At 47.3% G+C, this 13481-nt stretch overlaps 7 protein-coding genes across 7 annotated transcripts; 2 read left to right on the forward strand and 5 right to left on the reverse strand.

Annotated features, from left to right (window-relative positions):
• Positions 1 to 1097: 1097 nt before the first annotated feature.
• On the reverse strand, positions 1098 to 1412 carry N7511_002221 (uncharacterized protein; the record flags this gene model as incomplete). The annotated part of the gene is given in 4 exon segments (XM_057124646.1): positions 1098 to 1115; positions 1130 to 1219; positions 1264 to 1313; positions 1325 to 1412. The coding sequence occupies 4 exon segments, from the start codon at positions 1410 to 1412 to the stop codon at positions 1098 to 1100; spliced, it is 246 nt and encodes an 81-aa protein (XP_056986805.1).
• Positions 1413 to 2891: 1479 nt separating this feature from the next.
• N7511_002222 (uncharacterized protein) lies at positions 2892 to 3815 on the reverse strand (the record flags this gene model as incomplete). The annotated part of the gene is made up of 3 exons (XM_057124647.1): positions 2892 to 3109; positions 3172 to 3415; positions 3477 to 3815. The coding sequence occupies 3 exons, from the start codon at positions 3813 to 3815 to the stop codon at positions 2892 to 2894; spliced, it is 801 nt and encodes a 266-aa protein (XP_056986806.1).
• Positions 3816 to 5241: 1426 nt separating this feature from the next.
• On the forward strand, positions 5242 to 5785 carry N7511_002223 (uncharacterized protein; the record flags this gene model as incomplete). The annotated part of the gene is made up of 2 exons (XM_057124648.1): positions 5242 to 5283; positions 5333 to 5785. The coding sequence occupies 2 exons, from the start codon at positions 5242 to 5244 to the stop codon at positions 5783 to 5785; spliced, it is 495 nt and encodes a 164-aa protein (XP_056986807.1).
• A 201-nt stretch (positions 5786 to 5986) lies between these two features.
• On the forward strand, positions 5987 to 6619 carry N7511_002224 (uncharacterized protein; the record flags this gene model as incomplete). Its single annotated transcript, XM_057124649.1, has 1 exon — positions 5987 to 6619. The coding sequence occupies one exon, from the start codon at positions 5987 to 5989 to the stop codon at positions 6617 to 6619; it is 633 nt and encodes a 210-aa protein (XP_056986808.1).
• Positions 6620 to 6817: 198 nt separating this feature from the next.
• Positions 6818 to 8150, reverse strand: N7511_002225 (putative integral membrane protein (Pth11); the record flags this gene model as incomplete). The annotated part of the gene is made up of 5 exons (XM_057124650.1): positions 6818 to 7144; positions 7216 to 7451; positions 7506 to 7755; positions 7814 to 7881; positions 7937 to 8150. 5 exons carry the CDS (start codon positions 8148 to 8150, stop codon positions 6818 to 6820), a joined length of 1095 nt encoding a protein of 364 aa, XP_056986809.1.
• Positions 8151 to 9088: 938 nt separating this feature from the next.
• On the reverse strand, positions 9089 to 10931 carry N7511_002226 (FAD-dependent oxidoreductase; the record flags this gene model as incomplete). The annotated part of the gene is made up of 3 exons (XM_057124651.1): positions 9089 to 9301; positions 9372 to 10638; positions 10696 to 10931. 3 exons carry the CDS (start codon positions 10929 to 10931, stop codon positions 9089 to 9091), a joined length of 1716 nt encoding a protein of 571 aa, XP_056986810.1.
• A 603-nt stretch (positions 10932 to 11534) lies between these two features.
• On the reverse strand, positions 11535 to 13043 carry N7511_002227 (NAD(P)/FAD-dependent oxidoreductase; the record flags this gene model as incomplete). The annotated part of the gene is made up of 3 exons (XM_057124652.1): positions 11535 to 11683; positions 11745 to 12701; positions 12755 to 13043. The coding sequence occupies 3 exons, from the start codon at positions 13041 to 13043 to the stop codon at positions 11535 to 11537; spliced, it is 1395 nt and encodes a 464-aa protein (XP_056986811.1).
• Positions 13044 to 13481: the final 438 nt, after the last annotated feature.

Genomic DNA, 13481 nt, shown 5'->3' on the forward strand with positions numbered 1-13481 from the left:
CCTGTGGTGGGGATTAAAGTGTGAAGAATGCAGGTTGGTGGGTTATACACCCGATTCAGCCTGAGGCAGGACATTAGTGCCTTGGGAACACGTGGCTGGTCTCGGAGCTACCTTTTTCCTTGTTTGTCACATTTGCTTGAGACCCGTGCACTCGCGAGCCCTTATTCGACATGCATCGATGTCAAGGTAGGAGGTGAGATGCATCCTGCAATTCCATCCGGCATACCTGTGCATCAAAGGCTCAAGCCTTGGTGGGGAGGCGTTACTGAAGATCGTCAACAGGGATCCTCTAGCGGGGTAATCTGCATGAATTTCAGCCTCCAACGCGGGCCGATGTGTACGAACTGCAGGGCTGTTGCAATTGATCAGGCACAATTTGTTCATGGTAGGCCGCTAACAAGACATGATACCGATCAATTAATAACATTCATTTTCGTTGTTTTCAATGACCTCGTAATATCCTAGACCAGGAAGTCGATATCAGGCGGAACTTACTATCAATCTCTGTAGATCAAGTTTGAATATACAGACCTCGGTGATGTAGCACATGAGACTAAATTCTCTTAAACCATGTGTCTCATGTGCTGCAGTGCCCTCAGTTCACGTGCCGGGCGTACAATCTGAACGGTAGGCCACTGATATCACGCCCTTACAACAACCTCAGGATCTGTGGTCCTACTCTCAGCTACTCAAAGATAATTTACCGGACTGCTACAGCTGGTTAATACCTAGTTAATCTCGAGCCTGTTGAAAAGAGTAGAAAGAACGACAACCACGATTATAATGAGAGTGTGGATTGTTGACCGAGAACTTGAGGTGTCGACACTTCGTGGTTGTTTCCAATCTCAGCGTAGAAATACCTGCCCGTTTCTTTTCCTCCTTCCTTTCCTCTTTCCTTCTTCACCTCTCCACTCTCCCATCCAACTCTCAACTTCAAACATCTCCGCTCTTCAACCCAACCTTCAACTTGAGACACGTCGGTCAACCAAGACCACGATCCATTTAAGTAAGAGATACCAAGTCACCTCCCTGCCATGCACCAGAAACTGACTGTCACTTGATCAGCTTCACATATCATCCAGCCTCTTACGTGGGCTTCACACACTCTTCGAACTCTGTCATAACAAACTTGAACCTTCATGTGGGCTACGATGCTGCCACCTCCACTGGCCATCGGCTTGACCTCATTCCTGTCATGCCTGCTAGCCATCTCCCACATCTAAACACACTTCCTGTTCTAGTTAGCTCCATCATGAGACTCACTGTCATGGCCACAGCTAGTAGGTATTTCTTCATCTGCATTTCATCCTCGCCTGACACTCACGTCCATCAGTCGCTCCCCTCTCACCTTTGCTGGTGTTATCCTCTTTAGACATAGACTTGACCTCATCCTTGCCATGTCCGTCAACCATGTCTCACTAGCCACCGGTTGGACGCACTTCCCACTCGGGCTGACTATCGAGTCAAGGCCTTTACTCATGACCACACTCTGTAAGTGCTTCCCTCATTCCTTCTCACACTGCTTAACACTTGCTTACACCTTATCAGTTACTCTCATCTCTCTTTTATGGAGACACTTACCTGAACGGGCCATGGGGACCACCATGTGGGCCATTCCTACTCTTTACCACCGTTGTGTCATTGCGCATTGACTACCAAATCCACAACCCTCCCCGAGACATGAGACACCATTTCATCTGCCCTCATACACACACTACGATGCAAAGAATAATTCCTGGACAGGAGGCAACCTAGCTTGCTTTTGGCCTTTAGTATTCGGTGATCTACCACGACTTAAGATCATAAGCAAGCGGTTGCGTTCAATGCCCACAACTGTCTTCCGTGAATGACCTATCTCACCTGAGTCTTGAATACTGGTAATCCACCAACGTTCAATGTCTGAAGGGAAGTAGACTACCATTTCATTCTTCGAAAGAAGAGGAATACAGCTCATCTTGAGGCCTTGAGTACTCGGTGATCTACCGAGACTTATGGCTGCCAGTGAGCATGGCGGGATTTTGAATTCAGCTATTGTCTCTTGGAAAGGGAGGTTCCTATCTGTCTTGAGGCTTTGAATACTCGTTGATCTACCCTGATATAAAGTTCCAAGATGGAAAAGCTCCTCTGCATCTTCCTTTGAACATTCTGTCTTTCTTGAAGTTTTGACTACTCGGTGATCTACCCTGATTTAAAGTGACATGGCAGGCGAGGTCCCCTTCGCTCAACCGAAGAATGAAATGGGCTCAAACCAACCCAACTGAAGTGTCCCTTTCATGTTTCCAATTTCTGATCCTTGTTCTCACTCGATGAAATCACTCTGCGCTTCTCAATGGATATTCATCAAAGCATGACTGCTAGGAGGACAAACTTGCTCAAAATATATCAAATGATGTCCTCTCGCATTGTAGAACCGTTTCCCGGCTACATATTAGCTTCTTCAATTGAACTCCATGTCTCCCATCATTCAAAATATCTCTACGAGTCAAAGCAAATGTAAAATGGAAAATGTCAAGTCAACGCGCGTTGATCGCAACCAAAATATTTCTATCCACCTGTACCTTGCTGCCGTCCTTTTATTTAAACTATCTTCGTTGGTCAAACGTAACTACAAATTATGGAGCATGAGGTGTTCTGGGCTGTTTGGGGCTGGGTTGCGGGTTGGGGGTGGTGTTTGGGTTAGGGGTAGGAAGTTGTGAAAAGATAAGTAGAAATTTGGGTCATTATAGACTGAGGTTCAATATCAAACAAGGGGTATCATACATGGAGAAGAGATTCTGAAAGTCGAATTCAAACATAACGCAAGCATGAGAGGAGATGAAAATTGACGAAATGATGATGATATCATATGGACAAGGCGTAGATCAGAGTGGCCATCCAGGATACTTCGTTCCCTAGCTTTGGCCTAGTCCAAGGAAATCGCGATGATCACGCCCTCCAAAGCTAAGGAACGGATGTTCAACGAGCTCACGAGCACTTTTTCTGTCGGCCGGAATCCAAGTGAGCATGTCTCTAGCGAATGAGAGAAACAGCTCCCTCTCCTCGCCGTCAAGCGATGGTACCGTGTCCTCTAGCTTGCGGTCTGGAATGAGGCTCTTGTGAAGGAACTCGCCTGGTGGAAGAACAGGTTAGTGTAAGCTTATTAGGCAATTAAAATCTGACAAAAGAAGTTACTACCATTTTCGTCAAAGTGAGGACCGCAAAACATTTCCTGGGTATTTTTGCATGGCCCTCCCGGTACCAGGGTAATAGGGGAGTCAAACTCAATCTGCGAGACATTGTTAGACCTTTCAATTACTTCCTTTGGTGGTGGACCGAGTAAAGCTATCATTTCAGCTAAATGTGACGGGGCATCGTAGTGGCGGTTGGGATGTTCAACTTGGGTGAATAGCTCTGTTCCTTCAATGATATTCCATAACTGACAACGCAAGATAGTCAGGGACAAGCGAAAAATTATGATTAGAGTGTGTACTACTTACCATGACACCGAAATTCCAAATGTCCGTGCTGTAGTTCCAGCCATAACCAAGAATAGCTTCAGGCGAGCGATAGTAGTTTGGCTGAATTGGACCTAGTAACACTTCTCCCGTCTTTGATTTGTCGTCTGGGTGAACTCCGGGAAAGTGTACAGCAGAACCAAAATCTGTGATTTTTGGAATCATGTTTTGGATATCTTCAAGGTATAAGCTACCAAAATTGTTATGACAGCGGTATAAGGTGCGGCCGGTTGTTTGGTCGGTCTTGTAGGACATTGGCGTATCGACCACGGCTGTCTTGATGAATCTAGGGAGAACTTTGTCATTCTCAAAACTCATCATGATATTTGATAGCTTCAAGTCTAACGTTTTTGGCTCATTCGGTTAGAGAGGTAGAGTTCGAGAGCACTGTAGACTCAATACCAGTGTGGATAACCCTGCATTCAGCATGCAAATATTCCAAGCCCAACAGAAGGCAAACTATGTATCCTTTGGCAATGGGAAGAGGCATTTTGCAGTCTTCGAAGTTATCTTGGAAAGATAGCATGGTCTCTCGTTGGGGCTCATAGATCAGACATAAATGTGGATCGCCTTCCGAGTTTGAAATCTCGAAGTGACCACAGCAAGGTCGTATGACGGGCCAGCCTCGATGCGACATATTTTGCTGCGTGATCCGTTCCTCGAGACCTCTCTGGCGCTCATTTTTGCTGTGATTCCGGTTATTCAGGATCTTCAATGTCACGGTTTCGTCTTCGGCTCGCTCTCTGGATTGTGAAAGTGTTAGTTCTCGGCCGAATTAAAGTTAGGAGTGTGTGTAGGTACGCCAATATGTTCCTCGCCAACCACACTGTTGACGTTGTCCCCCAGCCCAACTTTGTCAGCAGCTGGAATTGATCGGCGAGTATCTCCCCTGGACGCGCCGGGTAGAAATATTTGGCGATTTTGCAATACCCAGGCAATTTTTCCTCGTCCACAATTGTATCCTGAGGAAGAACAAAGGAAGGGCCAGCAAGAGGAAGCTGAAATGGGAGCGCAGCAAGTGAAGCGAAGGTACGCTTCGTGACACGCGTCGATGACCATAGTCTGAACATCTCGGGATGAGCGGTTCGGGTCAAACGGCGGCCCCACTTGAGGCTCAAATTAGGTACAGTATGGAAGGCTGAGAAAGTAGATGTGGCAAGTGGTGTTAACATTCAGGCAAGATAATGCAGTAGAGCTGTCGAATCTCTGTCGAAGTCGATCTGAAGTTGTCCAGTTGTAAAGGAGGCTCTTACTAAGCTTTGCTGTTGTGACAGGGATCTTGTGGGAAGCCGTATTTCTGAGGCTCCAAGTCTAGGACATCATATTTGGCGTATAAATACTTATTCCCTTTCACTTTTAATGAAAGTCAAGCCATTTTGCGTTTTATTATACCGCAATTTTAATCCACAGTAGCTCGACTGTCGAAATTGCTCTCTTGGTTATCTCTCAGCTCATGGGTTACGCCAGCACAGTACTAGAGCTTTATTAACGTTAAACCAACCTTGTGGACCTCAACACTTTCGGACGTGATTTAAATATTCATTGAGGTCATTTTCAACATCAATATATATCCTTTCCAAGCTTAATGCAAAGGTAAATATCAAATGCGGTTCTTTTTAGCCGCGCGGCTCATTATCGTTGGATGGTTGGCTAACACTGGTTGGCTAAAAATAATAGCCAATATTCTGAATACCTGAAACTCAGACAACTTCTTTTTTATCTTCTTTGTCCACTTCCCATTCACAAAATGAATGCAAAAGGTGCCAACCTTGAAATCCAAGTGAAAATGGTAAGCGATATACCGTATTGCGGAATAATCTGCTCACATCGTCCTGCAGTCTAAGCCGACGCTTGAGGGTCTCCCAACCGAGCTACTGATTCTCATCTTGCTGGAGATATCCGACCAGTCTTCTCTCAAATCCATCGTGCTATCATCCTCCACACTGCACCAAGCGTACCTTACTGCGCGACCAGAAGTCCTTCTCCGCATCCTGCACAGGCAGTATGGACCATTTCTGGGAGAAGCAGTGGTGGCCGTGCGATCACGGGGTCTTTGTTTCGCCTCCCACGAGCAAGAAGCGATCACTTTATTGGACACTTGGCGACGCAGTGGAGAACTTACTGAACTGGCATTGCCAACAACAAAACAATTACATAACCTCGACGGGTTAGAAGAGATGTTCAGCCTGTTTCGGTTCCATAAACAGCTCAAATTCTTTCTAGAAGATTTGACAAGCAAGGCACTGCGTCCTCCGTGGTTGGCACAAGATGACTGGGACACTTCCATCTAGCCCATCAAGCTGTCTGTGTTTGAAAGGCACCGCTTTCTCAGAGCGTTGTGTCGACTTCAGACCCACACAAATATTTTCGGCCCATGTGAACAAAGCCCTGACCCAGGGTATACGAGCTTTAGAGAAAATGATTGGAATAACGACGATGGCGCAGGAGTAAAATCCAAAAGTATCAGGGCATACCGGTTGTTTTTCGGAACGATGCCACCCTGGGAATACGCAGAGATGGGAAGTGTTTGGGTTTACCTCCAGACAAAGTGCTCTCTGTTCTACGAGGAGATCCGGCAAAGTATGGCTGAGGTTGTAGAGAAATACGGATCTAAAGATCCAGGTATGGGCCAAGATTTTGAGTGTCTTCCCCCCGAAGTGCAACCGCCTCTTAAGCTGCTAGAAACCCTCAAAAGCCTTGAATATGGCCTTGATTCCTCTACCGCAGCATTGGCTTCAATTGGACCAGACTTTGTTTATCGCGTTATTTACGCCCCGCCTTTACTCAGGCGTAACATGATATTGGCCAACGCGCCCGGTTGGTCTGCGTCGGTCTTTATTGGCTACGAGATGAAATTATGGGGCGAAGAGGTAGTTCCATTCCTGTATCCTGCAGATCGCCATTCAATCACCGATTATGAGCAGTTGTGGTCAAATTTGTCGCCTACGGAAGTGCCGAATAATTCCTGGAAAACATGGTACCTGGCACCTGAGTTTCCCGGTCAAACTTTCGAGGAGGCAATTGAGGGTTTCACGCGTGAAGACGGCTGGGACTGGGCTCATGCTATATGGGATAATGAGAGACTAGAGAGATGGAAGGCTCCTATCTTGGACAATTTGCCATAGTAATTAGCATTGGTGTAATGATTATTTGAATCCGAGCAATGTATCTTGTTCTTTCTTTTTGCTTTCCAATGTTGGGCTGAAGCGGCAATGGTAAGTCACGTATATGGAAGCCCATGAAAGGGAGAACCTTTGATGCATCACTCCCGGAGAGTCAAAAGTGGTAAATATTCATGAAACAAGATCGAATGATGTATTTATTCAAGTTTTCTCAACCTTGAAAGACATTGTTTTGTAAATTTGCATGTTCTCCCCATCGCCCAGGATGTGCTCTTCGCTGCCCGTATCCGTTACGGATGACAGGGCACCTCTCTTCTTTGCTCGTACTGGTACCACCGTTGATAGCGTAGGAGTGATCAATGTGCGACCATTTCCGCTATTCTGACGCGGTCGTATTGTATCGTTTCCGACCTCGGGTATGGAGTCGAGCGGATAGGTAGGCCCAGTTCCGTTCTTGCGGTAGAAGGTGATCGTTGACGCGAAACTTTTGAATAAAGGACCGTATGTTGGAATGCACGTTATTATTGCCTGTTAGTAGAGACCGTTAGTTTAATGGATGAATCATGATTTGAGGTTCATGGAGAGAAATGGCAACATACACCGAGGCTGACTTCAACGATTGACCAGCAAATGAGACCCTGACTGTCCGTAACAGTCTTCAGGTTCTTGACACTGAAGATGCGAATGATTTGGATAATTGTGACGAAAAAACCCAATGTAAATACGGCAGTTAAGACGAGTTTCTGTCTTCGTTGGAGTTGAAGTTTCCACAACACTGGGAGAGGGAGAATAATGATGGCAATGTCGAATCCGAGGTTGGTTCCTGCGATGGCTACTTGCGAATGATTAGTACCTTGTTGCAACCGTCGGGAAAGAGCATCAAGCATACCATAATAGAATGACACCGTGTCAATGCATGTGCCTTTGAGGGATAAATCCCACTGTTTTGCAACTGGCCGACAGGAGGCCGAAATGACGAAAGTGAATATTAATTGCGTTGCTACACATATAGCAATTGCGATGGCAATGATAAGCCTATAGAAATTCACAAAACCGCCAATCCGCAGATATGAGGCAAGCAATGCAACTTTGAAAGTCAAAAGATCCAGGGTATAAATTGGTCCGCCAACGTATTGAATCTATAAAATTTAGTTCGATTTCGAAAAGATTCCACAGCCCGCCTGGATAAATACATACCTTGCTAAATGGGATAACATTCTCCTCTGGAAAATAAGCTTGACTCAATCCCAGTCCCCATCGAGTTTCTTCGAGGGTCAGTCGTGTTGTAGTTTCAGGTTATCAATAGTGCACCAAACTTACGAGCAATTGTGAGACCTCCATACACAACCGTCAATAATACACTGGCCAAAATCGTATAATCATCCCACCACGCCGGACGCTTCGTGCTGAGCCGAACATAGAATCGCAGACATATCGCCAGCAAAGCAAGAACTGGAAACACCACACAGATAGCAATGACACGCCCGATCTTGGTATCGGGATCTGATTCGTGAAGATTATGAACCCAAGTCATTATAAGGCCACTTGACTGAGCGTGCCAAACATCTGAACGTGGAAAACGCCACTCAGATTATTCAAGAGAGGGTAGCTCAGCTTTATTAAGATATAACACAACCACCAATTTGAGCTGTCTCCATCTCGGATCCTGAAAAGAATAAAATTGGTCTGAGACTACTAATAGTTCGGGGCTTAAACTATGCAGATCTACGATCCGGGCCAAGAGTATGAAAAATGCAGACAGGCGTGTATAATACAGCGTACATATACGCTTCCAGGATTAATTTCTCATACAATCTACTATATGTAACCCAAGAGAATTTATTATCCACATTTGAATCCTTCAACGCTTGGTCCAAACATGTTCGACCAAGCTGCCCAAGCTTGAGCTCCACAACTGACGAGGAGGACTTAAGCGAAGTCTACGATGACTTCTGGTTCGTCGGTGGAATACTGGACTCCAGCGGGTCGCGCGACAGGCCGCGGTGGAGAGGGGGCCGGCCCGCTTTAGGCTGGTTTCATGCTGATCGTTTGGTGATCTGCTTCTGGCGTTCTGAGTGGGCGCAATGCTTAGATTATGTGGGATCCTATAAGATAGGAAAGATCATTTTGATGGACTGAAAATGTAGATACAGGACCTCTGATGCACATAGCTTGGTTGATACAGTGGCGAATTAACTTGGAGTGCATCTGCAGCCTGATATTAGTTTACAGAAATGACCAATGGTGTCCCGGCATGCTCTCCAGTGAGGCATTTAATATGGAAAACTTTGACAACCTGCAGGCACCAGGGGGCTAGCTCATGCTATTGAATGACAACAAGGACCTAAATACGCGCTTCATGCATAAGCACTATACCATATTGCTTGGTTATTTCTGAAATGGATCTTTGTCTAATTCAATACGCGAACCCGCAGGTCCGCAAGTGTAAATTGGTTATAAATCGGAAATATTTTACAGATCCCTTATGAAACCGGGGAATTCTTGAGAGCGTTTTTGTTCAGCACGGCAAAGACGACCGTCCTTCTGCTGCTCCCAAGCGTCGGAGCTGACGGCCGTTGCAGCATAGAAGATGCCGTTCGGGTCATACTTAGCCTTGATTTTCTGCAAAGCTGGATAGTTCTTACCGAAGAACGACTTTTGCCAATTGGGTTGCCGGAAATCGGCCTGTGAAGACATGCACATTAGCTTCTCCAACATTTCCCAGCACATGGTGTGTTTATAGGAGAACTCATACCTCGTTCATGTAAGCTCCTGAGCTCGGTGCCAGTGCCATTAACTTAGGAATGTATACATCAGTCATCTTCCGCTGCTGTTCGAGCATCGCGCTATCGGCATCGAACTTCCAAGGAGTGGTTATGACTGTGTCAATCAGAGTATCACGCCAGGCAGGCAGGACAGAGTTGTGAACATCTCCCACAACCGCCCGAGAAACATTCAAGGCGACACCAATAAATGTCGCACCGTCCTCGGTGATCTCTTGATAGGCCTGGGTTAAGGCCTTGTTGTTCTTCTGAACCACCGACCGGGGAATTAGCCAGCCGCCATACTGGGCCTCGCCGACGCCAATTTCCTGTTGCATGCCGTTGAACTCTTCTAGGTAGCTATCAAACTGCTTTGAGTACAGAGTGTACTTGATATCCAGTTTCATAAGATCACTCAGGAAAGGCTTGATTAGCAAGAGCAGCTCCTTCTCGGAAATGTTAGGACCGGTCATTGGCGAGATTGCAAAGCTGGTATTGGTATAAAACCAGATGCTCATCACACCAGTATCGGTAATTTTCGGCAGTCTGGTATGGAACAACTCAATCGCCTTATAGAACTTGTCCTGGGAGATACCAGTGCTGGTAAAGGTCAAGTTGAGACCCGACACCGGGGTAGCCGCGTGCGCCTTGGAAGTCATCGACCAAACAACACCAAAGGTGCTACCACCACCACCACTGAGAGCCCAATAGAGGTCAGCAAACTCATTGTCGCGAGTGGCGGTGACGAAGTCTCCCTTGGCGTCGATCACCTCCCACGAAAGAACCTGGTCGGCACCAAGCCCGTAGCGGGAAGAAAGGGCCGAGTGGCCGCCGCCCTGGCTATAACCACCAGCAAGACCAACAGTGGGACACTCGCCCCCGACAACCTGGACGCCTGCCTCGTGAGCTGCCTCGTAAGCTTCAAATCCCTGCACGCCAGCACCCATGGTGATCGCCTTTCCAGTATAGTGGCGGTCCTTGTAGTCGTGAATCTTGAGGTCCTTAATGTAGTGTGTCCAGATAGCGAGAGCACCTGCACCGGTGGATTTCCCGTTGTAGTCATGCCCCGTGTTACGAACAACGACTCGAATGTTCTGTTTGGTAGCGAACTGAAGCGCCTTGGAAATTTGCTCGGGGGTGGTGACGTTGACGGAGTAGGAAACATAGTTGCCCAGTGTGCAGGGCTTCGAGATGGGATGGAAAGGATCACAGGTGCCATTGGTAAAATATGGGGCCATGATAGAAGACGACGATTCGTAGCTAGTTTGGCATTAATTTGTGACTCTCTGCAAGCATGTGAAGCTCCATGAAACTTACTGTTCCTCTGGGACTGTCCAACCCTCACGTAGGGTCGCACATTGAGCAGCATCGTAGTTAGGTGTGTGGCATAATTTACCAAGAGGGACAGTTTTCACCAGCCGACCATCAATTGACTGGTTAAACTTGGACCATACATCTTCAGCAGGCCAGCAAGCATCGCCGGGGAAGCATCGGCAAGCGGACGAAGCTCCCGCTGATGCCACCAGGAGGGATGTCAATAGGACCGACAACATTATTTTGGGATTTTATTACAGTATCCTCATATTTGGCGGGGGACTCGCATTTTAAAATGAGTTTACTTAGTTGATTAAGTCCAATGCATGAAGGACCCGCTCAGCAGTGATTGGAGCCCCTTGCGACAATCCCTGTCGGCCCCCAAACATTGTAATATAATTTATGTTACGATTCATTTATTCCGGGTTCGGTTCGTGCCGTTCTTTATATTTCAAGTCAAGCAGTCATTAAACTTTCTCACACAAGCGCTGCTGATCAAAATTTCCCCCAGCAAGCTGATAGTTCGGACACGACCTCGGCAGGGCATTCGCCCCCGAGAACATCGAAAATGTCGGCTTTCTCCGTCTAAGACGCTCGGTATTTACATATTTCGCAGTAAGAACACGGTTTGTGTGTTCTTGTACTGGCGCGAAAAATTCAAATGAAGAGCAGGGATCCTAAGAAGATAAACATGCCCTATATTCTCCATCTGTAGTGAAGGTCTAAATCTGTGGTACTATTTTCCTCCGATAAATGAACAATTGAAGACTCGATGCATATTAGAAAGCTCCACACGGGTTGTAATGGCCGACTCGGTATCTCCGAGATCTTTGGAGTCTTGCCTACCAAATGGAGGGCAAATCTCCGTCCGAAAGCCTGGAGAGTCGCTGTTCGCTGAATTGAAAACACTCGGGCAATCCAGTATCACTCCAGGTTTTTCCAAGAACAAGCTTAGCCACTCCCGGGGCACAGGTGAATATCCTTGCCATACCTACGCAGTGTTAGCTTGAATGATTTTCAGCATAATTTATGAACACAGAGAAGAGACCTACCGTGGCCGTTGAAGCCAGCGCAGATATATTGTCCTGGCAAGGATTCAATCGCGCCAACAAACGGAACTGAATCCGTAGTCATGGCAATAATCCCCGTCCAGGCATGATCCAAGCCTTCGCCATGCATAAAATTCTCAGACGTATGGGCAGGGAACAGTTGACCAAAGCTACGTAAAGCGTCTTGAACAATCTCCTCGCTGTACCGAGTATCATCAGTGCTCAAACGACTGGCAATAGTCTCGGCACTTAATGTTGGGTTTGATCGCGATACCCCAAGCACCAATGTGCCGTCTGCTTGCCGCTGGATGAGGGAGTAGAAATGGAAAAGGCTGTAGCGAAGTGAGAAAGTGCTCTGCAATGCCTTGTCTCCCGAGAATGCTGGAACTGGGATTATAGAATGGGCCTGAGCTCGATTCGGCCGCATGTAGGGATCCAAGTGCGGAAGTAAAAGGGCAGCGTGGGCATTCGTGCAGTGAATGACTTTCTCGGCTGTGATCACTCCCCGCGGAGTGTGTATATCCCACATTCCGGAAGTTGAGCTGGCTTGAATTTCAGTAGCAGGACAAAAGGTGAACAGTTTTGCTCCCTTGGAGATCACGGTTTGAAGGAGGAATTGGGCAAGCTTTGCTGGGTGGCTCGATCCAGCTGGCCATTCATATGCAGCAACTGCTCCAGGGACTCTGGTCTTTTGCTGCGCTTCTTCTGCTTCGTAGAATTTGATATGCGAACTGTCCCCTCCTGCCTTTCTGAAGGACTCTAGACTCTCCTTCTCATAGGCGGCAAACTCTGGGGTCATGCAAACATCAAATGTTGTTGTGAGGTGAAAATCGCAGGGCACCTTATGTTTGGTGACAAACTCATCCACTTTCTGTAGGACCAGTCGCTCATCTTGAATGATCTTCAAGGCCTGTTCCGCGCCGTGAACTTTGGAGTATGCACTAAAGCCTCGGAATGCATCTGGTGTAATGCGAAATTAGAATTCTACTTTCCCAAGAACGATTGCGACAAACCTGGTCGCACATGTCCGGCATTTCGTGAGCTTGCTCCGCTAGCTGCTTCGCGTGCCTCGAGAATGACAATATCCTCCCCCTTGACTCCTCCTTCGATTAGCTCGAAAGCCGTCAAACTGCCAGATATACCAGAGCCGACGACAATATACTTGGACTCGGAAGGTGTTTTCACATTTTTGTTCGCATATAGATGAGGGAATGCCCGAGTCGTGCGTTGCCAATAACTCAAGCCAGGAGTTGGATTCGGCAGACTCCGGCTGCTGCCCTCCTTTTGCCCTAGCGCCGACATTGTTGCTACTGACCAACTACGACCATAGCAGGTTCTGGCCCCGAGTATATATAGGTGACTCCACGTTGGATGTCAGTAATTCTCAGGTTGGCCGTTGTCGGCGTCGACCGTGTTCTTGTTGAGTCGCCGGTGCGGGGGAATAATCCCCTATCGCGGACTACTTCCGGTCCCCAGGCCGAGAGCGATGAGCTTTGCTCCTCTCCGCGCCAATCAGAGGGGAATATCTGGAGACTAAGCTCAGGGTTAAGCAAAAGTGGAGGTACTACGGTTGCCAAGCAAGAGTTCCAGTGTCTTGCTGGCTCTCTCACTATCTAACAGCTCCGGCCTGCCTCCGAGGTTACTCCCTCCAAAGAATGCCACTATTGGTGTTGAATCACCGTCCCAGCCTAAAAGGCCACTCATAAGTCACATATCTCGGATCGACAGCCGATTCTACCC

This window comes from Penicillium nucicola, assembly GCF_028828085.1.
Source record: "Penicillium nucicola strain IBT 29836 chromosome Unknown utg000002l, whole genome shotgun sequence".
NCBI lineage: Eukaryota > Fungi > Ascomycota > Eurotiomycetes > Eurotiales > Aspergillaceae > Penicillium > Penicillium nucicola.